Source organism: Aphidius gifuensis, linkage group LG1 (genome assembly GCF_014905175.1).
Source record: "Aphidius gifuensis isolate YNYX2018 linkage group LG1, ASM1490517v1, whole genome shotgun sequence".
NCBI classification, from domain to species: Eukaryota; Metazoa; Arthropoda; class Insecta; order Hymenoptera; family Braconidae; genus Aphidius; species Aphidius gifuensis.
In genome coordinates, this window is record NC_057788.1 from 31525500 (window position 1) to 31548079 (window position 22580).

Below are 22580 nucleotides of genomic sequence, written 5' to 3' on the forward strand. Positions count from 1 at the left end.
GGTGCTTTCTTTCTTTTGTATTTTTTAAAGCGAAATGATCAATTCAAAATAAACGACAGATAAAATTTTTTATAAATAAAAAAAAAAAGCAAAGTATTTATAAAAAATTAGGCTTCTTTTTTTTTTTTTTTCGACAGTTAATTATTGTTAACAACAGTTGTTAGCGTTTGTTGGTCACGAGATGATGAATAGAAACAGAAGAAAAAAAAAAAAACAAACTCGGACAATATCATTCCATGAAAACAACAAAACCGAATTAAAAATTAAAAGAAAAAATATATGGTAATTAATGCCAATCGGTGTTTTGAGCATTTTAATGTGATCAATTATAATTATTTTTTTTTTTCATGAGTTAATTGAGTTAAGCAGAGTGTAATTGTGGTGGTGGAGGATTATGATGAGTTGGATTGAAGCACTGGCTTCAACGTTGTACAATTATAAATATAAATAATAAACAAAAAAAAAAAAAAACAATAAAATTAATGAATACTTCTTCTGATAATAATAATAATATGTCAACTTATTGTATATGTACCAAGAATTGTTGTACAAAATATATTTAAATAATCTTATTTCATAATTATTTTTGAATATTTATATTTATTTTGTTTTATATAAGAAAAAAGTAATTATTTAGGATTAAAAAAATTATTTTATATTTCAATTATTGAAGTAATAAACAATGATAGTATTTATAAATTAATTAATGATACTAAATATTTTTAATCGATTGAAAAATATAAAAAATGTCTCGACATTTTTTCTCTAAAAATTATTTAATTATTGCTAATTTTTTTCTACATAATTATAAATGTGTTTAAATTTTTTTTCCAAATATATAAATTTTTAAATCAAAAATTTGTTAATAAACTATAATTTTCATATTTATTTTCAAGTTTTTTTTCCTAAACAATTTTATATAATTAATTAGTCAAAAATATAAACAAGTTATTAAATAATTTTATTATAAATATTTTTTCCATCAAAAATTAAAACAATTGTTTTTATATTTTTAAATTTTACCGCTTCAATTTTTTTTACCTTTTGTTGATATAAAATGGACAAAATTAGATATAAAAATAAATAAATATAAAATAATTATATAATTCAGTACGTTCTAGAATTACCTAAACTAATTAATTACAAATTTACAACAAAGAATGTTTCAATCTAAAAAGAAAAAAAAAATGAAAATCAATTGCCCCAGGGTATCGAAAAATACTTGTTACGTTGTTGATGTTTCGTCAAAGAAGGGAGGTGCGGCAATGACTTAGTGGCCCGCCATGTTTTTCACCAAGTGGGGTGTGTAGAAAAAAAGACCGGGGTGAAAAATCATCTCTCGGGTCATGCAGGTAAATATTTTCATCTATTTTACATGTTTACAAATAAATAAATAATTTTTTCAAAAAAGTGTTACATCAATAAAAATCCAACTTTCCAATACGTATCAAATTTATTTATAAATAAAAGTGATTATTATTAACAACGTCATTCGTGTCATATTGTTTTTTTTTTCTTTTTTTTTTTTCGTTAACACATCACACTCAAGAGTCAAGTCATCTATGACTAAGGGGAAATTCACAATGAAAAATCATCAAGGTTACTCAGTTATTTCTACATAACTTATTTTTTTGTTAACAACAAAAAATAATAAACAAAATGAAAAACAAAGTCTAGATAATGATTATTTGATGGGTGTTTGTGTGTCAAAGTGTAACTTGTTTTGCTTCCATCATTGTTTGACAGTTGGTTGTGTACTTGTGTGTTGTGATGACCATGATTCTTAAACTCAAGGATATTGTTTAATCGTGCATCGCATTAGTCATAAAAGTTGCATCACCTGCATCAGTGTGTGTTGCTCAATTTGGCCCTTCAGAGTATAATATTTCAAATTCTTTGACCCCATTATTTTTTTTTAAACTAATTTATTTATATTTTATACTAAATCTCGTATTTATATATACACATTCTTTTTTTTTTTCAACTTGAATTACTTATTAAAACATTTTATGTATTTTTAATTCATTGTTATGTAATTTTTTTATATTCATTATTTGTATTTTTTTTTTAGTGTCAACATGGGAAGGAGATTTAAGTTTTCCTTCGATGAGACCTGCAATTTACAAATTGACAACGCTTTCACCGCCCGGGTACCACTACCAAAGTCACACTAAAACTGATGGAAATAAAATAATAATTAATTAAATATATTAATTATTAAATACAAGGAAACTCTAACCAAATAAACAAGTCATAGATTATATATTATAAAAACTATATTTCTTTTTGTTTTTTTTTTTTTTTCGTTTGTTTTCGTTTTTTTTTTGTTTTTGTTTTTTGGTTTTGACATTAAAAATTAATTAAAAGTGGTGGTGGTTGGAGTTGATAATTTTATACAAAAGGACAAATAATATCTTAAATAGGTAAATATTTAATTATTAATGGAAAAATATAATTAACATTAAATTTTATAAACAGTAAAGTTGATTAAATTAATGAATAAAACTTATTGCTTGATAATAATTATTGACATATTTAAAATGAAAATATCCATTTGAATAAATTAAATAGTAATATTAAAATTGATATTTAATTGTAAATGGTAAATGAGTGGGTTTAACTGTTAAATCTAATTAATGTCATTAATCAAGGATCAATTTGATAAATGACATTGAAAAAATTACCTACAAAACAACTCCTACACTGTTATTAAAATTTGATATAAATAAATGTGATATACCTATTTAATAAATAATAATGTTGTTTATAAAAAAAAAAAAAAAAAACAGAGACAAAAAGAGAGATGATTATCCCCGAGTCATTGGAGTCTACACGAGTTGTTAATGGGTCCTGGTGTATAATTGACCAGTGGGAATGAGGAATCCGGGTTTGCGTATTGTCGGCATATCGTCGACTCCTGGTGGAGGTGGTGTATTTGGTAACCGGGCCGAGGAGGAGTTGCGCCTTTGGCTTGAGACACGCTTGGACGCATTGGGCATTGACCCAGTCGCGTACTCGCGTTTTGTACTCAGCCTGTTGCGCCGCCCCGACTCGGCCCTCTCATCAGGAGCTGAAGAATTTGATAATAAATATCGTACACAAGGAAGACGTTATAATCGTCAATTCACCAGGACAAATATACACCCACAAGGTGATAGGGAACAGAAACGTGCTGTCGTACAATGTCTCACTAATGCTGCTGATCAGGTTATTATTATTTCCTTTTATTTTAATATAAATTTACTAATTTTTCATCATGATTAATCATGTCAAATAATAAATAGTAATTTTCTTTTTTCATTTGTTATATTTTTTTCATTAAATTTCTTATGATATTGCCTTATATTTGGGGCAAAAAAATATACAATAAATTGTATCATCATGCTATTGATACTTACAAACTAAACCAATCAATGAAAAAGTTTCCCTTATTGGTTTTTTTTTTTTTTTCGGGTTCAAAAAACTCATAAACAACTAACTCGTGTATGAATGACTTGAAAAAATTTTATTGTATTATTAAAAAAAAAACCAATGACAATTTAAAAACTAATGAGATTTTTTTCGTATGCTTGTGTATTATTTTGATGAAATTATTATAAATGTATAAATCAAAATATGAAATACATGATATTTTTTATTCAACAGAAATTTGGTATTGAGACACTGGTCGATGAGCTTTGTGCAAAACTAAGAGATCTTGAAGGTGGTGATATTGATGACAATACTACAGTTGATTGTCATAAAATTGAAGCTAAAAAAAATAATAATTTTGAAAGCCTTACACCACGTGATAGAGCACTTAGATATTACGCTGCGTTTCCAGCCCTTCAGCCATCAACACCAAAAAAAATCACCCAAATAAAGGACAACAAATATAATAGCATCAATAACTTGAATAATAATAAATATAGAAACAACAACGGTTTAAACGGAAAAAAATTTAATAAAAACATCAACGATAAACATAATAATAATAGTAATAATAATATTAATAAAATTAAAAATAATAAAATTAATCATAAGGAACGTCAGCTGAAAAAAACAAAAATGTCTATTGTAAGTATAATGAAAAAAGCTCTTAATATAAAATATCTGTATAAATAATTGATTAATATTTTTATGTTTTAGCAATCTATTGATACAAGAAAATTAAAAGATAAAGAAACATTTGGCTTTGCAAAATCATTAGAACGTGAACGTGAAAAAGAACTTGATGATTTACGCTTGGCCCAATTACAAGCAAAATTTGATGAAAGTTTAGAAGCACTATGGGACAGTGGACCTGGTAATTCAAATGACAAGTCATCAATATGGGCAGCACCATCATTATCAATACCATCTGGACCACATTGGCCAATATCAACAAATGAAATGTCATTAATACTACCAATAACAAATATAACATCATCAACAATAATAAATGCAACACCAAAAAATGAATATATTATTGATGATTTAACAATTAAAAATTGGAATATTGATTTAATTGATATTGATAAATATAATGATGATGATGATAATAATACCAATGACAATGACAATGACAATGCTGATGTTGATGATAAAAAAATTAATTATAATTTTAATTGGTCAAATAATATTGATGATACAACACCACCATGGTGTTGGAAAAATATTAGTAATAATATTATTAATATTAAAAATAGTCCAAATAAAAATAGTTGTTTTATTCCAATACCACCAAGTAATAATAAAAGTTCATTTGATATTATTAATAAAAAAATTAAAACAAATGATGTTGTTAAAACAGTTGATATGACGATTGATAATAATCAAGCTATTAAAGATAAAAAACAAGATAAAAAAGATGGTAATGATGATGAAGAGGAAGAAGATCTTTTAACATCAACAAAAACACATTTTCGACCAATTAAAAATGATGGTAAATGGGCTGATGGTACGACATTTCCAGTTAATAATAATTTTGAACGTGTTGCATATAGACGATCAAATTCAAATAATTTATTTTATTTACCTGGTGGTGAAAGTCCATATATGGAATATAAAGATAATAAAATTTCATCAGCAACAAATGGAAATAGCTTTACACTTAAATTTCGTGTACGTCAATGCGATAAATCAATTCAAACAGATCCAATTCGTTCGTCAAGTAAATTAAGAATTTTAACAAATGACAATAATCATCATTTTTATTATCCATCAATAAAGAATATTTTAAAAAATCATGTGGGTAATGATGATGATGATGATGATGATGAAGACGATTATAATGATGAAGATGATGATGATGTTGAAGAAGATGAAGAAGATGCTGCTGCTGTTAAAAAGAAGACGTCTTTTTTGATTGAACCTTTTAGACAAACGCAGCCGAGCTTTTCAATAGTCAGTGACAGAAAAAGGTAAGATGAATATTTCATAATAATTATTATTAATAAATAATACAAAGTATTTAAAAAATATTTATACATTTATGTACATTGCTTGTTTTATATTTTTTATTTATTCATTGAGGGTTTCGAATTTCCATACATTTTATTTGACAATTAAAACAATATTTTCCAACGAAAATTAATTAAAACATATATGAAAAATGAAAAGTGACAACAACATTGGAGAAATAAAACAAATAGCTCTTTCATTGTTGAAATATTGAAAATAACTTTTTTCTTTAAATAATTGTTGAAAGCATACGTATACAGCTTTTTTTATTTTGTATATATATAAAGTCAACATTTTTATTGGTAAAATTCGCCAAGTAATTTGTGTCAAGTGAACTTATTGATATATATTTTTTAAACAAGGTTAATTAATAGCAATCAGCTCAAGTTATTATCGATTTATTAAAGATAATAAGCTTGTATAAATTTAATTTAACAATTTTGTTTTGTTTTTTTTTTTATTTGCTATTATTTCAGAAGGCACAGTAGCAGTTTTAAAGGTCGCCCATTCGTTGCATTACGCCCATCAACTCGATAAAATGGTTTGACAAAAGCTTTACAATTCTGAGCCTATCTTACTGGCAAAACCGGCCATATTATTATAATTATATAGCTGTTATTATTTCGTGGGATTAAAAGATTATAAATTAATTAATTACACCAGTAGAAAAAAAATAATTTGTGCTAAAATGCATATGACTAGGTAAAAGAAAAAAAAGTTATATACGAAAAACGAAAAAAAAAAAATATATATATATAAAATAAAAAAAAATAAAAAAAAGTGCAATGTGTATGAAAAGAAGGGGGTCCTCTTGGAATGCGGAATTTGTTATGCATTAAAACCAAGGAGGCACAGCTAGCCCCCTTAATCAACATAAATTTTTATTTAAAAAACAGTCAAATTTTAAAGAAAAAAATTTTAAAAAAAATAAAACCAAGCGATATATTTAATTGCTAGAAAAAAAAAACATAAGATTAACAGATTATATTATTTAATTATTACAAATTGTTTGAAAAAAAAAAAAAAGTAATAATAATCTTAAATTAAATAATTAATAATTAAAAAAAAAATAAATAAATACCTTGTGCCTCGTTTTTATGGTGAGGTCAATTGGTACAAATGGTTTTTTTTTTTTTCTTTTTTTTATTTTCTCAGTTGACTATTTATAATTTGTTTATGGTATTAATGTTTTTTTTTTTTTTTTTTTTCGTTCAAAAAAAGCGATGAAAATCAAGTTGAAAAAAAAAAAAAAAAAAAAAAACGAACAATGCAATTCGTTATTAATGCTTGCGTGCGAGCTGTTGGATTTTCATTTTTTTTTTTTTTAAATTAATTTATAATTTTTTTTTTTTAATTATATTTTCTTCTTCTCTTTATGCCCGATTTAATTTTGATTTTATAATTGACGACAAGCTGCGAATAAACAGACAGAGAGAGAATAAATATTTAGAGAAAAAAAGGAAGAGAAGAAGAAAAAATAAAAGAGTTTTATCAAAGTTTTTCATGATGTTCTCGTTGAAATTGAACGAAGAAAATATTTGAAAATATCTATATGAAAAACGGTTTTATTTGGAGATATATTATATATCTATAAACGGGGCAAAAAACTTATTTCGATAAGGTCGATTAATCGCGTGTAAAAAAAAACTGAAAAAACAAAAAAAAAAAAAATAATAATAATTATAATTAAGAAAACAATCGGAGTTATTTTCCATGTTTTCTATTATTAATTTATGTTAATTATATTTGTCTCCCTATTAATTTAACTCCCTTAAAAAAAAAATAATAACCTGATCATTTTTACCCTTTCACAATTTCCCAAAATCAAAAGAAAAAAAAGAAAAATAAATTCTTGAATATATGTTGAAAACGACGACGACGAAAAAAAAAAAATATAATTTTATCCATTGACCCTTGATTCCGTTGATCCCTTAATCCCAAAATAAAAGTCAAATGAAAAAAAAAAAAAAAAATCAACAACAAAATTTGAATGTAAAAAATACACAACAAACGAAAAAATATTATATACTTATGCGAAAATTGATGAATAAAAAAATTGTGTAATAGTGGAAAAAATAAACGAAAAAAGTTTTGAAAAAAAAAAATATGTTGTGTGTGAAAATGGCAAGTCAAAAAGGTAAACGATAAAAAAAATTTGTTGATAGTATAAACTTGTTGTTGAGATATCAATATTCGAAACAAATACTTTTATTCCCAGCACTATCTCGAATTTATAGAGATTTAAAATGTGTGTGAAATAAAGTGTAAAATGATGGAATATATAGTTGGGTGAATTGTGTTCTCGAATTGTGAGAATAAAAATGCCAAAAAAAAAAATAAATAAAATAACAACTGTGGCAATTTTTGTGACAAATAAAAATCAGTAACACTCCAAACTTTGTCTTTTAATTTTAAATAAAAAACAACCCTCATTTATACACTTGAATATTTATTTAAATATACATTTACAAATTTTTAAAACAATATTTTTTCATACATTTTAGTGCAAAATTAACATGAAAAAAAAACGAAAATTTAAATTATTTTTACATAGCCAACAAAACTTCATAAAAATGCGAAAAAAAAAATTAAATTTTCATATTTTTTTCTGCTAATTTTATCATACATTTCATCTTGATTTTATTTAATTTTTATAATGTTTTTAAAAACCAAAATTATCACGGTTTTATAATTTTTTTTTCTACAAAATATTCTCAGCCAAATCGAAACAAAATTACAAGAAATTTTCCATTAGAAATTTATTTAAATTAACTATAAATATCGATTGTTTTTCAGCCATAAAAATAATGATTATTTTTTAGTATAATAATAATAATAAACGATTAAATTTAACTGTTGATTATACGATAAAAAAAAAATAATGTCAAAGTAATTTTCTGTGATGAAAGATTATTTCAAAAGCACTCATAACGACTAAATTGCAAATTTAATAATATTACATACAATATTCTTTGCCGTTTAAAATTTTAATATTAATATTTATCAAGAAACAAAAAGTAACAGCTTTCAATATTTAGCAGTATTAATAATTAATTAACAAACTCAAAACTACGTGTTATTTCCACCAGTAAGTTGTATTATTTAACAAAAAACAAACATTGTTTCAACACTGGGGAAAAAAAGAAATAAAAACAAACAAAGTAGCAAGTACACAGTTTGTTCTGACACTTTTGAGGATCTCAAATTTTCATGAAATCACCAAAGTTGTTTGCAAAACAAACTATAAATGCATTATAAACTATTACATAAAGAAAAAATATAAAAATTATTTATTCAAACTTGAATGAATAATTTTCACATCATGAAACAATTATTAGACTTTTAAAATTCAACAAATTTTTTGTTTCTCTATTCACAATAATTGCTTAATTTTATTTTCAATTAATTTATAAATTAGTATTTATTTAAAAAATATATATCTACTATCACTCGGTATATTTCAAAAGATATTTTTTAAAAATTTATAAAATAACAAAACATTTTTAACACTCAGTTAAAAATTTTTGTGCGCAAAGAAATTCAAACCACATTATCAAGTATTTTAAACTCATTTAACAATTCTTATTTTTAAAAATAAAAAAAAATAAATGGATAATGCATTGTAAAATAAATGGAGCAAACAAAAAAGTTTTTAAAAAATATAAAAAACATTGTCTCATCGTTGGCAAACAAACACGAAAGGACATTACAATGGAATGCAACATTGAAGTTAAATAAAAAATATAAAAACTTTCTTAAACTTTTTTTTTTTCTCAACGTTAACAACATTGCCTTATTTCCCGACAGTATATATTTTTAAAGGATGTTATTGTAAATGAAATGAATAACAAAAAATGAAAAAAAAAAAAATAATAATAATAGTTTTAAAATCTTGAACGTACTGATGGAGCTGCTTTAAAAAGTAGTTTATTTTTTTTCGATTCAAATCTCATGGGTTTTATTATTTGTGACGGTGGTGGTAAACGTTTACGTTCAATACTTTTATTTCTTCTATTTTTTCCAATATAACAACGATACCACCAATACTCAAGACCAAGTGTTACACAAGCCATACCAATACCAACAAATATTACAATAAATACACCACCAATATTTGCCAATGATATACCATCACTTTGATCATCTTGTTGTTCACATGACATTTTCTTTTTATTGTTTTGCCACCATTTTGCTTTTAATTGTTCCAATTGTCGTTTATTCAACAACTGAAGAATTCTATAAAAAAAAAAAAAAAACAATATTATATTAAAAATTAATTAAAAAATAATGTTTTTTACTTGTCTTGAATTTTTTCATGTCAAATTGTAATAGTCAAAAGTATCAAGCTTATTAAATGTATTTTTCATCAACAATTGGATATTATGACCTACTTAAATTTTCTCATTTTCTCGAGATAAAACTAATTAAAATTTAAATTAAAATTAAAAAAATATTCATGCAATTTTATAATGATTATTATTGTAATGAAATAAAAATAATTACGCATTGTTAAATTGATCTTTTAATGGTGATCCTTGTTGCACAGCAATTGCATATGGTTTTCTTGAAAATTCTTCTCCAACCATGATATAATTACACGTTGTCATTTCAAGATAACGAATATCTGTTCCATCACCAATTAATGCAAATTCACTGTCAGATGAACTTGTATTTAGCTTCATAATACGAGCTAATGCTTCTTCCATTGTTGATGGAAAACCAGCATCAGCCATTGCTTGAAACATTTTTGTATATTTATCACTAACTGGATAATCCCATACAGCTAATTTAGCTCTTTCAATATCTGATAGACTGTCATTTAAACTCATGTCTTTCCATATTCTAAAAAAATATATTATTCATTTTAAAATGATAATAAAAATAGGATCAATTTTCTCGATAACAACACAAAGTACTTGTCTATACATATAATTACACGATCAAATTATATTACATGACCAAATTATTAACAAGGATATTTTATTTCACGATTCAATGAGAAAATTAATACTCGCCTTGTAATTGTGTTATTTAATCATGTTGATAGTACAATGACAAAGTAAATAATATCAAAAAAAAAAAAATGATGATGATGATAATAAACTTACTCGTAAAAACGTGATTCAATATTTGACATTCTTTCGAAATACGTGTATGCCTCTGATGGTTTAATTGGTGCATATGTAACTTTATATTGTTTGCTAAGATCATCAAGTGATTCAATTGGTGATTCGAGTCTTGATACTGTTAAAAATGCAGCAAGATTAGCAGTATATGATGCGATAATAATAAAACCAAATAACCACCATGTTGCTGCAACAAGACGTCCAGATAAATTTTTAGGTGCTTCACCACCTCCTTGTGGTGTCAATGATGTCATACAAAACCATAAACTTTCTTTCAATGTAAATTCACGTTTTTCATCATCATCTTTATATTTGTCTTTATTGTTTTGATAACTGTATGGTGACATTTTATCAAATAACCACATTAATATACTTGTGAAAAAATATGAACCTAGAATACACAGCCATACATCATTTTCTAGTACAGTTAAAAATTTAAATAATGATGTTTCAGCTTTTGGTTTTTTCATTAATATTGATAGACCAACAAGATCATAATATGGTACTGTAAAATCAACGACATTTTCACGTTCAGCCATAACAGATAATGCACCCAATGCAATATCAGCTTTTTTATCAACTAATTCTTTGATCATACCATTCCATTCACCATCGTCATTCATTGAACCAAAATTATTATCATCAACTAAACGTATTTCATATTCAAAACCTAATATTTTACGTATTTCTTCAATTAAATCAATACAATAACCTGACCATTCATCTTTTTCTTTGTTGTACATTATAAAAGGTGGTGTTTCGACAGTAACAATACGAAAACTTGTTACTGCTGTGTGATTTGATACTTTTTCATTGTTTATTCCAGACAACTGTAAATGAAAAGAAAAATTATTATTTTTAAAATGACCCATTGTTATTATAGGCAAATAATTTTAATTTTATTTGTATTTAAATGCTTGAATTTGTACATGGGTTAAAAAAAACTACCGATCACGTAAAAAATTATGAAAAAAATTCAACATTATCTTCATTCATCCCTCAACAACCTCCCGTAATTATTTTTACATAATCGGCCCTTTATCTGATTTAAAAAAAATTATTTCTCAAAAAGTTCCCAGTAAAAACGAGTTTTTCCAAACCTACCCCAATCTATCCCTTACCGATCGCGTAGAAAATTATAAAAAAAATCTCACATTATTTTTATTCATTCTTCAACCACCTCCCGTAATTATTTTTATACAATCGGCCCTTTTTTTAATAATTTTATATTTTCACATGATCTGCCGATGAAATTCGAAATATTTTTTTTTTTTGCTATAGTCATATAGGTATTGGTTGAAAAAAAATATTTCCAAATGGAATTTTCATGATATTATGCTTTCATTAATAAAAAAACAGATTAATATAATTATCCTAAAATTTTTATAAATTAATTTTAATTATTTTTATTTTTTTTACAATTTTATATTTTGCCATCATTTACAGACGAAATTCGAAATTTTTTGCTACTGGTCATTATTTGTTAAAAAACATATTTCTAAATAGAATTTTCATGATGGTATGCTTCTATTATTTAAACAACAAATCAATATAATTATTACAAAAGGTTTAAAAAATAATTCCAACTATTTTAATTTTTTTTTTCAATCAATATTGTTCAACAAAAAAAAAATGTTCTCTTTTAGCTAATTTCACATTGAAAAATAAAAACCTTTTACTCTAAAATTACCAACAATAAATTACTATTTTTACATAAAAAAAAAAAAAAAAAAAAAAAAAACAATATTTTTAATCAATTTAAATTATCTAATTATTTACTATTATCAATGTTCTAAATTTACTAAAAATGTGTTAACATGTTGGTTGACAAAAAAAAAAAAAATAGCATGATAATTTATTATCTTTACTTCCATTATTGGAAAACCATCTATACATATTTAGAAGGGAATATCGATTATCCAGTGATAAAGATCTGGAAGTTGGCCACCAACAACAAATTCTCAGTATAAAAAAAAAATAAAAATATAAAATACTATTACCAAGTGTCACAGCCAATCGATTTATCAAAACAAAGTGAAATATAAAAATAAATGAAACATTGAATTTGTAATTTATATTCATGTTAGTTTTGTGTTAAACATGCGAGACTAAATAGTTAGATAAATATAATAAGTGACCTTAAGTGGTGAGTCAATGCCAGCTTCCCAAGTACCAAGTTCATCTGTTGATATTGTATTGCCATTATCAATAACAATAAGACTAACTTTCATATCAAATTTAGCATGATGTTGTCCATTTTTTCTTCCCCAATAAAAACTAGCAAATGTCGGTTGAAAATCATTGTTTGTCATTGTTTTATTGAGTTGTTTTAGAAAATCAAAATTTCTTATTGGTGTATTATTACCATTGTATTCATTGCAAGTAATATGAGGTGGTTCATATGGCCAACTGCCATCTTCAGTTGATAGTCTCATTGCCAACACACCTAGCTTTGTTAGATCATAATAAAATGCTGATGTTAATATTGGCTTTGGCAATGAACCTTTTGTCGTTAACTCACTAATTCTTTGTTGATTCAATGTCGTTATTTTTGGTTTGAAAAATAATATTGTTATATTTTTACAGTCACACTTTGGATCAACGTCATCTAGACTAAAACCATACCAGCCATATTTTTTATTTGTAAAATTTTTAGCCTCCGCATCATCAAGTATACTTGTCAATACTTTATCATTACTCAGAATAAAAAAATTAACAAGATCAAGTGAACGTATACGTGTTAATTGTTCGTCAATTTGTTTTTTAGTATTTTTAGATTTAACAATGACATGTCTTGTTGGTACATTAACAAGTAAACTTTTATATTTATGATCCATTATAAAATTATCATCAAATATTATTGCAGCATTACTTATATTCATTTGTATTGATAATTGACGTATTGCATCTGGTATTAAATCAGCTGGTTGCATAACTTGTATGAGATATAATTTTTTATCATCTGTTAAATCACGCCAATGACGTAAATCATCAATTTGTCCAAATTGTGTTGATAAAGTTGGTATTCCAACAGCTGATGTAAATGAATTAACTGTTTCAGCACCAAAACCACTACGTGTCATATCCAGAAGTAAATCTGGCACATTGGGACCACCATTTCTAACAGCTTTGTCCCATGTTGAACATATTTTTTCAAGTGCTTCATGTGGCTCTGCACCATTTATTTTAACTATCAACACATTACCAAGCCATTCTGGATGTTTGTCACGAATATTTTTCAAAGAATTACCAACACTTCTGTTTGCCACGTCATTATTCTCATCATTTATTACAACTTTTTTTTTTTTTTGAAAAGAAAAAACAAAAAAAATACCATTAATTTTACATTATAAATTATAAACAATATAAATTATTTATTTAAATAATAATATTTTTATTTTTAAATTTGATATGTATTTAGTTAGCTGTTGAAAAAGTTAATATGCAAATTATTATGTTAAATTCTACAGTGCCAAATGTAAATTCAAGTGAAAAACATTTTTTTTTAAATTTCTACTTGTGTCTGACCATTCACTGACCAAATCTACTTGTTTCAATTTGAAACTCTGTTTATCTTGTTGTATTTTTTTTTCTCATTTACATTAAATTACTGTGTATATTTATTTAATAATTACCAAGTTAATTAAGTTATTTAAACAAGACTTCAATTACAAAAATAACAAAGAAATTAAAAATAAAAAAAAAAATCATATTTATATTTAAATATGATGATTGATTGGACCTACACAAATTGATTGATCTGGGTCCTTTTGGTATTGACTGTTGCTTTCTTTGTTGTCCAACAACATGTATTGCGACATATGTCAAAATGAAGAGCACCCAATGCTGGTTCATTCTGTCTCTCAATTACAATTTAACTCTGGTCAGCAAAATTGACCAATACACAGTGTCAGCACGTACAAACCAATATACGTTATTTTGTAAAAATGAAAAAAAAATAAAAAAACAATTTATTATTATTATTGTTGATCAAAGACACGCGCGAGCAATGTTCTAAGTTGAAATGAGCTCCGGAAATATATGTCCATCAGGATGCTCAATTTTTCATTTGTGTTTGTCCATCCGTTGCCGCGGGGATGACCCAATCAATTCTCATTCTTTTTTTTTTTTTTTTCCTTTATCCATTACTTTTCCCCGCATCATCCTGGCGTGACCTATGCGTCTCGTTATATATACCAACTAATTTTTTTTTTTTTTTTTTTATTTATTTATTATTCCATTTTCTATGCCATCTTCTTCGTAATATTTTTTTTTTTTTTTTTATATAGATTTCTTTTCATGATCTCGGCACTTTTCCAACGACCACTGAAGTGTCTCCTTGGCTATTATAACAGGCAAACCACCAAAGTGAATTGAAAAAAAAAAAAAATTAAAAAAAGAAAAAAAAAACAGACATTTCTCATCGTTGTTGATTTTTCTTTTTTTTTTTTTTGACACAACTTGCACAAGATCTTCCAAATAAAAAAAAAGTACACCACCTTGGCTCAGTTAAGCTTAAAAGCAAACTTTTTATTTTTACTTTATTTTTTTTTTTTTTTTTTTTGGTACACGTACATGCAATTTATATTTTCGCAAATTAAACCAGTGTTAAAATGAAAAGTTGGCTTTTTTATATGTGAATTTTATGTGTGTATGAGTGCAAGAGAAAAAGAGAAAGAGAATTAGAAAAATGGTACTTGTAAAGGTACTTGTAAATAAATGGCTGATGGCTGGACGCATTGCTGCGGTTTCACCAAGGAAAGAAATAAAAAAGAAAAATAATAAAAAAAAGGTCTATAAGGATAAGGTGAATTACGAATTGTAGCCTAGTCACGGATATAACATTTATTTTGTTTAATGTATTAAATTTATATGTGGTTGAATGATGTGATACTTGTAAATGAATAAAAATAATTTTCCTCTTTTTTCTTTTTCATATACAATATTTCATAAAATTCATACTGTACCTGCATTTTCGAGATGAAGTAAAATTTATTTTATTTATGTTTTTTAGTTGCATGTTTTTATTATTTTTTTAGTTTTTTTTTTGGGGCAGAATTTCATTAAAAATATATGCATACGACGGGATGCCGTCAAACTGGCGCCTCGGGAGATACTCGAGCAAGTTGAAGAATTTTCCTGATGAGCTCAAGAAGAATAAGAATAAAAAATTAAAATTATGATGAAAAAGCCAGTGAAAAGTAAAACGTTTTAATAAAATGTCATGATTAAATAGAAATTCTTTTTTTAAAAAATCACAAATTTAATATTATTAAATTAAATTTAAAAAAAAGAAAATTACTTATATTTAAAACAATTTAACATTCTTAAAATATCAAAATAGATTTAACATTTTTTTTTTTTTTCAATTAGTATATAGTCCAATAGAATAAGAATGTTAAATTAAATTTTTTCATTTAAATTTTTTGTTTAATTTCAAAACATCAAAGATTGATTTAAATTTAAAATTTTTGTAAATTTACATTTTGATTTTTAAAGCTACATTTTCATATAGAATAATTATAAATTTATATAGTTAATAAATACAAGTTAATTTACAAATTGTTAGTTATAAATTATACATATATATATTGATGATGATGATGATGATACAGACATGATAGCTTACCTGTTGCTGTAGAGTAGCATTAAAGCCATTAAAGGCTTTTCCTTGAAACTCTCTCAGGGAATGGAATTTCAATGAGCATTTTGATGGTATGGTTCGTTAGGATAACCTAATTGGATCATCTAAGCCTTCGAACCTTTCTATCTTCATAACTCCATTAAGCTCGATATAATAATAGAGTATACGTATTTTCAAAAAATTATAAATAATTAATCAATTATAAAAGTGACATTTAATTATCGATAACTTTATGTTCAAAAGTTTATACTGTAAAGTGATTAAATGAAAAAAAAATCATTAAAACAATAAATAATGATAATAATAAAAATAATGCAAATGAAGAAAATAATAAAATTGATAATTCAACAGTTAAAGTTACAACGGATATTGAAAATCAACATGACAGATAAATTAGATTATTAATTAAATAATATTGTGATTGAAGAACCAAATAAAAAAAAAACAATAAAGAAGTGAAAAGTGATAGTGAAATAATAGTAATTAACAAAGCATCTAAAAAGCCTTTTAATTAATTTAAAAAAAAAAAATAACAATAAACAAAAATATCCATAGGTAAAACAAAAAATAATCATTGAAATATATTTTTTTTTTGAAAATAAACGCATCGCACAATTTTTGATTAAATTAAATAATAATTTTTAAAATTATTTTAATATTTTTGTTTTTTTTTTTTTAATATAAAATTATTTTAATTTAATTTTTATTTTAATTTAATATACAGGGCATGTATGGGGTTAAATGGACACTTGAAAAAAAATATTTATATTTTAATAAATCTAGCAGTATAAAAAAAAAATAATTTACTAATGGAAATATTGAGAAAAAATTAATTAAAAAAAAATCTAATACCGTATTAAACAATTTTTAAAATTATAATAAAATTATATTCAATAGTTTTTTTAAATTTCCAAATGATACAGTATTTTTTTTATTTATAGTATACCATTAAAAAACAAAACTATATTTTCTTTTCAAGTTTAAAAATTTACAAGTGTTTGTATTTTCTTCTGGAGAATCCATTTCACCTCACGTTCCTTCAATTACCTAAATAAAAATACCATCAAAGACTTGAAAAATATATATACCAATATAATTCGATCAGCAAAAATTCAATGATACGTGTGCAAGAAAAAAAAAAAAAAAAGAAAAATAAACGAAATTAGTTTATTTTCTCGTCCTCATTATTTCAATGGTTTTAATTTCAATTTTAGTTTTCTTTCCATTTGCGAGGTTGCTGTGTACACTCACTCAGTCGTAAATCAAGCATAGAAAAAAAGGGTGAGTTTATAAAAGACTAAAAGAGAGAAAGAGAGTGAAAAAAAATAACGGAAGTTAGTTGAAAAGCTTCTACGGTTAAAAGTCGATGCGTGTGCAAGTATGAAACAGGTCATTGTAAGAGTGTGCATTTTCAAAAATAAAAATAAAAATCCAACTCAATTGTGACTCTAAAAAGCTCACACACATATTTATATAAATATTTTTTATAATACATATTTTAACTGGATATATTTAAAATAATAAAAAAAAAAAAAATGAAGCAAACAAATGGCTTGATTATTTGATATCAATATGAAAAAGAATTTTTAATTAATTATAGCAATTGCATTTGAATTTGAATGGCATAGCAGAGAAGCATTGAAATTAAAAAAAAAAAATACAATTTGTTATTTCAAATTATTGACAAATATAATTTATTAATTTATTTCATTTATTTCATCATGAGTTTATTTGTATTTTTATTGAAAATATTATTACTGTCATTTCAAAGATATATATTTTAAATTAAATGTCACACTTTGATAGCTTTGTACAAATATTATGAAATTCAATGAAAATTCAATGCAAGTGTGATTAAATTCATAAAGTGTGAGAGAAGAAAATGTAAGTATTTTGAATAGCCAAAAGATGGATGATACTTGGATTACGGTTAATATTATAAATTACAAAGACAAAATTAAATTAACATATTATAAAATAATTTCCACATGAATTGCTATGAATATTAGATAAAGTATCATTGAGTTAAAATTTTCATCTCATTGAGCTTTAATAAGACTTGCAAAATGAGCTTTAAAAAAAAAAAACTCTTTTCATAATTTTTTTAGTTAGCTTTTTTTTTTTTATCTATTGTAAATCATTGAGATTATCAATGAAATATTAGATCATAAAAAAATTTTATAACAATGTTTTTTGTTTGTTCATTTTATTTGTGTTTGTTTTCTCCTTTTTTTCTTTTTACGACCTCGTATATTTTTTAATATTCTATTGTTGATTTTTAAATATTTTTTTATTCATGTTATTTCACGATGAAAAATAATCAGGATATTAAAAAAAAAAAATAACAAAAGTAGAACGTTGCCCACAACATCAATTGCAGTAAAATTCCAGAGAGCTTTTTTTTTTTTTTCAATCTGCTGGGTGCTTTTTGTGGATTTTCTGGTATTCAAATTGTTAAATGCTTCGTTCATTTTGATTGATGGACTATTTAAAAGATTTTGGCACTGTTAAAAATATATAATGATGATAAAAAAATATTGAAATTTAATTATTGCACAGTTTGTTAATTTTAATTTTAAATAAAAAAACTTTTACTCTTCAAAAGACAAGTGAAAGCTCAATTGAACAGTTTGAAAATATAAAATTTTAATTATAAAATGAAAAAAAAAAATGTAAAATATACATCAATTAAAACGTATCTCAAACTTTTTAAATTTATTTCATTAATAAATCATAAAAGAAATATGATTTTTTTAAAATTAATTTAACTATACTGAAAAAATATGAATTTTATTTTTAAATTTTTTAATTAAATGTGTAAAAATATGTTAAACATGAGGTTGATATTTTTTTACAAATAGTAATTTGACTTTATTTGAATTTTAAATTTTTTTTTTTCGAATTCTTGAGATTGGATTCTTTGATTTCTTCAATATCTTTTATTTTTTCAATCAACAAGTACGAGGATTATTTAGCTCACCGTACGAGTTGAAAAAATTTTTATCGAGACTGAAATAATACAATGGAAATAAAATCGATATACCACTCTCGAAAAACATATTTGACTTAAATTCACTACATTTTTTCAACCGAAAAAAAGAAAAAAAATGAATGAAAATTCTCGAATGAAATTTTATAATACTCATGTATTAATTATAACCGTCAAAAACTCATGATTGTTTTTGTGATTAAAAAAAAAAATATATCCCATATATAAATCCAATAATAAAAATATAAAAAAAAACTATTGAAAAGCTTTTTTTTTTTCTATTTTGTATAACCGCAAAACAATTATCGTCATTGTGTGTTTTCCATTTGAATATTTTTCAACTACAATAGAACACTTTAAACTAAATGTAAAAGAAAAAAAAAAATATATAATTTTATAAAAACAATTAAAAATAAAGTGTCAAAAATTTTTTAATATGCATAAGACATAAGTTAGTGAAATGATAAATGAGAAAGTTGGTTATTGCATTGTCAGATCCGGTAAGCAGACTGACGAAAATAAGTTTTAAAACGAGATATGGCACAGTGTCACTTTCAAGAGCAAGAAAAAATATAAAAATTTAATTTCGTATATATTTGAAATACAATTAAATGTATTTAATTGAAAAAATAATTTTATGTTAAATTTTTTTCTGTAGAAACTTATATAAGTTGAAAAGTAAAAATGTCTTACTAATGATTGACTTGTACTACTTGAAACAAAAAAAATATTTCAACAAGATATTACAAAAAAATAAATTTAATTTAATATTGATGTATAATTATTTTTAATTAATTTAATTCAATTTACTTTAATTTAAATAAATAAATTCATAGTTTTATTTATAATAATTAATTTTCATAAAATTTTATAAATTTATTCTTCAGCTAATATTTATTCTTTTCTAATAAATCAAAATAAAATTAACTCAAATTCATAAATGTTAATTATATATATAAGTTGTTAATTATATATTATAAAATTTATAATTTCATAAATTTTCATGAATTTATATAATTGTATCACAGTGAACAACTACAAATGAATACATGAATTTTCGATTGTCTCTAAATTAGTTTAGTTGTCGAATTTCAACTTGAAGTTGGTACAATGATATTATTATACCATGGAATGTAAAATCACACGGGACATTTTAGATTAAAACAGGAATAGAAATGAAAATAATTTACATAGTTTAAAAAATAAAAAATAATAATAAATAAAAAAGGGAGAGAGTGAGAAGGCAAGACAAATGTTTAAGAGAATATTCATGTCGAAAGAGGTATTATTTTTGAATGAAATTTTGCTGGTCGACATGAGACACTAGTATACCATTATATCATAGTTTTATGAGGGTAGTTTCAAATACATGTGGGGTTGTATATTTATGTATTTGTGTGTGTGTGATGAGAGAATGGGTTGCTTGTAAATTTGAAGGAAGATAAGTGAGTGTGCGAGTACTCTACACGGTTATCGGACACGTCAGGTGAATTCTGGAGACTAACAGAGTTCTATTCTCTCATTTTATTATTTTTTTTTTTTTTTATTTTTTATTTTTTCTCCTCTCCTCTCATTGCCACGCGTTATATCGACTATTTCTTGCACATGCGCCTCGTTATAACTGACACAATACCAAAAGCCAACAAATTTTTTTTCTCATTATTACATCTAGCTTCTTTTTTACCCCTTTTTTTCACCCTTACTCTCTCATCAGTCAAATTTAGTAACATATATTTTTTAAATCATTTTTTTTTTCCCCCTTTTTTCAACTATTATTTATTTATTCTTTTGTTTTTTCAGTCAATTAAGTTTTCAGAATATAAATTCGATCATAGAACAACGCTCTATGATATTTTAAAATTTTTTTTTATTTTTTTTTCTATTTCTTTTTTTTTTTGCCAATCAGGAACAGGAAAATAGAATGGAATAAATGAAAAGTCAGCAAAATATAGACTCGTACAATCCTTATAGATGTATTATTTTATTTATTATTTTTTTTTTTTATTTATTTATTTTTTTTATCGACGGAATTATTTTATCATAATTAATTTTTTGTTCATTTTGTTTTTGTTTTTTTTTTTTGAGATATTGTTTCGTGCAAATTGTACTTGTATTATGTGTCCATGATAAATGCTGATATATATTTTTTTAAAATTTATTAAAATTTATTTTTTTTTTTAGTTTAATTATTCTTGTCTGTTTGACGGAAACTGGGCTGACATGACACGTATTTCTACCCCTTTTTTTTATTGTTCAAATGTTGCATTACAACTACTCACGTTTTTATGTTTATTTTATTTTTTTTTTTATTTTTTTAATATATGTTTATTTTTATATGAACATATAAACGTTTTAATTTTTTGTCTTTTATGTTTTTATTCGTGACTTGGGTTAATGCTACGTACAGTTATAGTATTTATTGCATTTTTTTTTAGGTGAAAAGAGGGAAATTATTATACGATCGTTGTTTTATTTTTTAACTATTTTTTTATTATTTTTTTTTTTCGCAGAGAATTGCTTGCACACTCTTGAACTTATGTCATCATTAAGAACAAAAAGAAAAAAAATAGTTTCGAGTTTAACAAATAGCCAAGGGATAATTATAAATAATTTTCTAATTTTTCTTTTTTTTTTTTTTTTGTTTTATTTCTATTAAAATTTACAGAACACATTCATACTTAACAATTTTATTATTTTAATCTTTAATATTTCTTCACAATCTATTTTAATATATCTATCATATTTACATAATCAAAAAAATAAAACATTATAATAATGACAAATATGTAACGTACATAGTTAGATTTATTTGAATAATGATGTCGTTTGACAACCCTCATTGTTCGCATTTTAAAATAATGAAAATATTTTTTATATTTTAAATAATTCATGTGTGTTTTTTTTCCTGCTCAATTATTATATATATTTTTAAAAAAATTTTGACATACATATTTTAGTTTGTGTGATATAAATAATTGAAAAAATAATGATACATTCATGTTTTATATTTTAAAAATGCTTCTGAAGAATTTTTTAGATTTATAAAAATTTATAGTGAAAAAAAAAATAATAAAATAAATAGATAAATAAATAGTTGAGTAATTAAATAAATAATGAAAAATATATTTATGTTTTTTCATTTTAAATATATGCTTTTAAAGATTTTATTAATTTATTAGTTTTTTTTTTTTTAATTTTACAGTGTTTTAGATACATAACAATTTATGGTGAAAAAAAAAAAAAATACAAAATGAATAAATAGATAAATAAATAGATAAGTAATTACATAAACAAAAAAAATCCATTTCTATTTTCCATTTCAAATATGCTTTTGAGAAATTAAACTTGTTGTTTTTTTTTCATTTTAAACCTGCAGTAATTTAGCTACGGAAGAATTTAT

The 22580-nt window shown here is 23.8% G+C and overlaps 2 protein-coding genes across 4 annotated transcripts; one reads left to right on the top strand and one right to left on the bottom strand.

Moving 5' to 3' along the window:
- The first annotated feature begins 1219 nt into the window (after positions 1-1219).
- Positions 1220-7394, top strand: LOC122860474 (probable serine/threonine-protein kinase DDB_G0278845). 3 transcript variants are annotated; one of them, XM_044164300.1, is made up of 6 exons: positions 1220-1352; positions 2072-2423; positions 2790-3207; positions 3646-4056; positions 4129-5381; positions 5898-7394. In XM_044164300.1, exons 3-6 carry the CDS (start codon positions 2875-2877, stop codon positions 5956-5958), a joined length of 2058 nt encoding a protein of 685 aa, XP_044020235.1. In that variant the 5' UTR covers positions 1220-1352; positions 2072-2423; positions 2790-2874; the 3' UTR covers positions 5959-7394. The 3 variants fall into 3 exon arrangements, with proteins under 3 accessions (XP_044020235.1, XP_044020237.1, XP_044020236.1); XM_044164302.1 differs by having other exon boundaries at positions 1347-1877; XM_044164301.1 differs by having other exon boundaries at positions 1347-1599.
- Positions 7395-9305: 1911 nt separating this feature from the next.
- Positions 9306-16648, bottom strand: LOC122847759 (ionotropic receptor 25a). The gene is made up of 5 exons (XM_044145617.1): positions 14294-16648; positions 12670-13842; positions 10530-11385; positions 9925-10263; positions 9306-9657 (listed from the first exon to the last, which is right to left on the bottom strand). Exons 1-5 carry the CDS (start codon positions 14400-14402, stop codon positions 9306-9308), a joined length of 2829 nt encoding a protein of 942 aa, XP_044001552.1. The 5' UTR covers positions 14403-16648.
- Positions 16649-22580: the final 5932 nt, after the last annotated feature.

Excerpts from the sequence above, each read along its gene's own strand:
- LOC122860474 (XM_044164300.1), top strand. The coding sequence starts at position 2,875 with ATGAGGAATCCGGGTTTGCGTATTGTCGGCATATCGTCGACTCCTGGT. Across the intron at positions 4,057-4,128 it reads AAAAAACAAAAATGTCTATT|CAATCTATTGATACAAGAAA; the intron begins GTAAGTATAATG and ends TTTATGTTTTAG. Across the intron at positions 5,382-5,897 it reads ATAGTCAGTGACAGAAAAAG|AAGGCACAGTAGCAGTTTTA; the intron begins GTAAGATGAATA and ends CTATTATTTCAG.
- LOC122847759 (XM_044145617.1), bottom strand. The coding sequence starts at position 14,402 with ATGAACCAGCATTGGGTGCTCTTCATTTTGACATATGTCGCAATACAT. Across the intron at positions 11,386-12,669 it reads TAAGGTCACTTATTATATTT|ATTTACAGTTGTCTGGAATA; the intron begins ATCTAACTATTT and ends ATTTTTCTTTTC. Across the intron at positions 10,264-10,529 it reads ATTGAATCACGTTTTTACGA|AATATGGAAAGACATGAGTT; the intron begins GTAAGTTTATTA and ends ATATTTTTTTAG.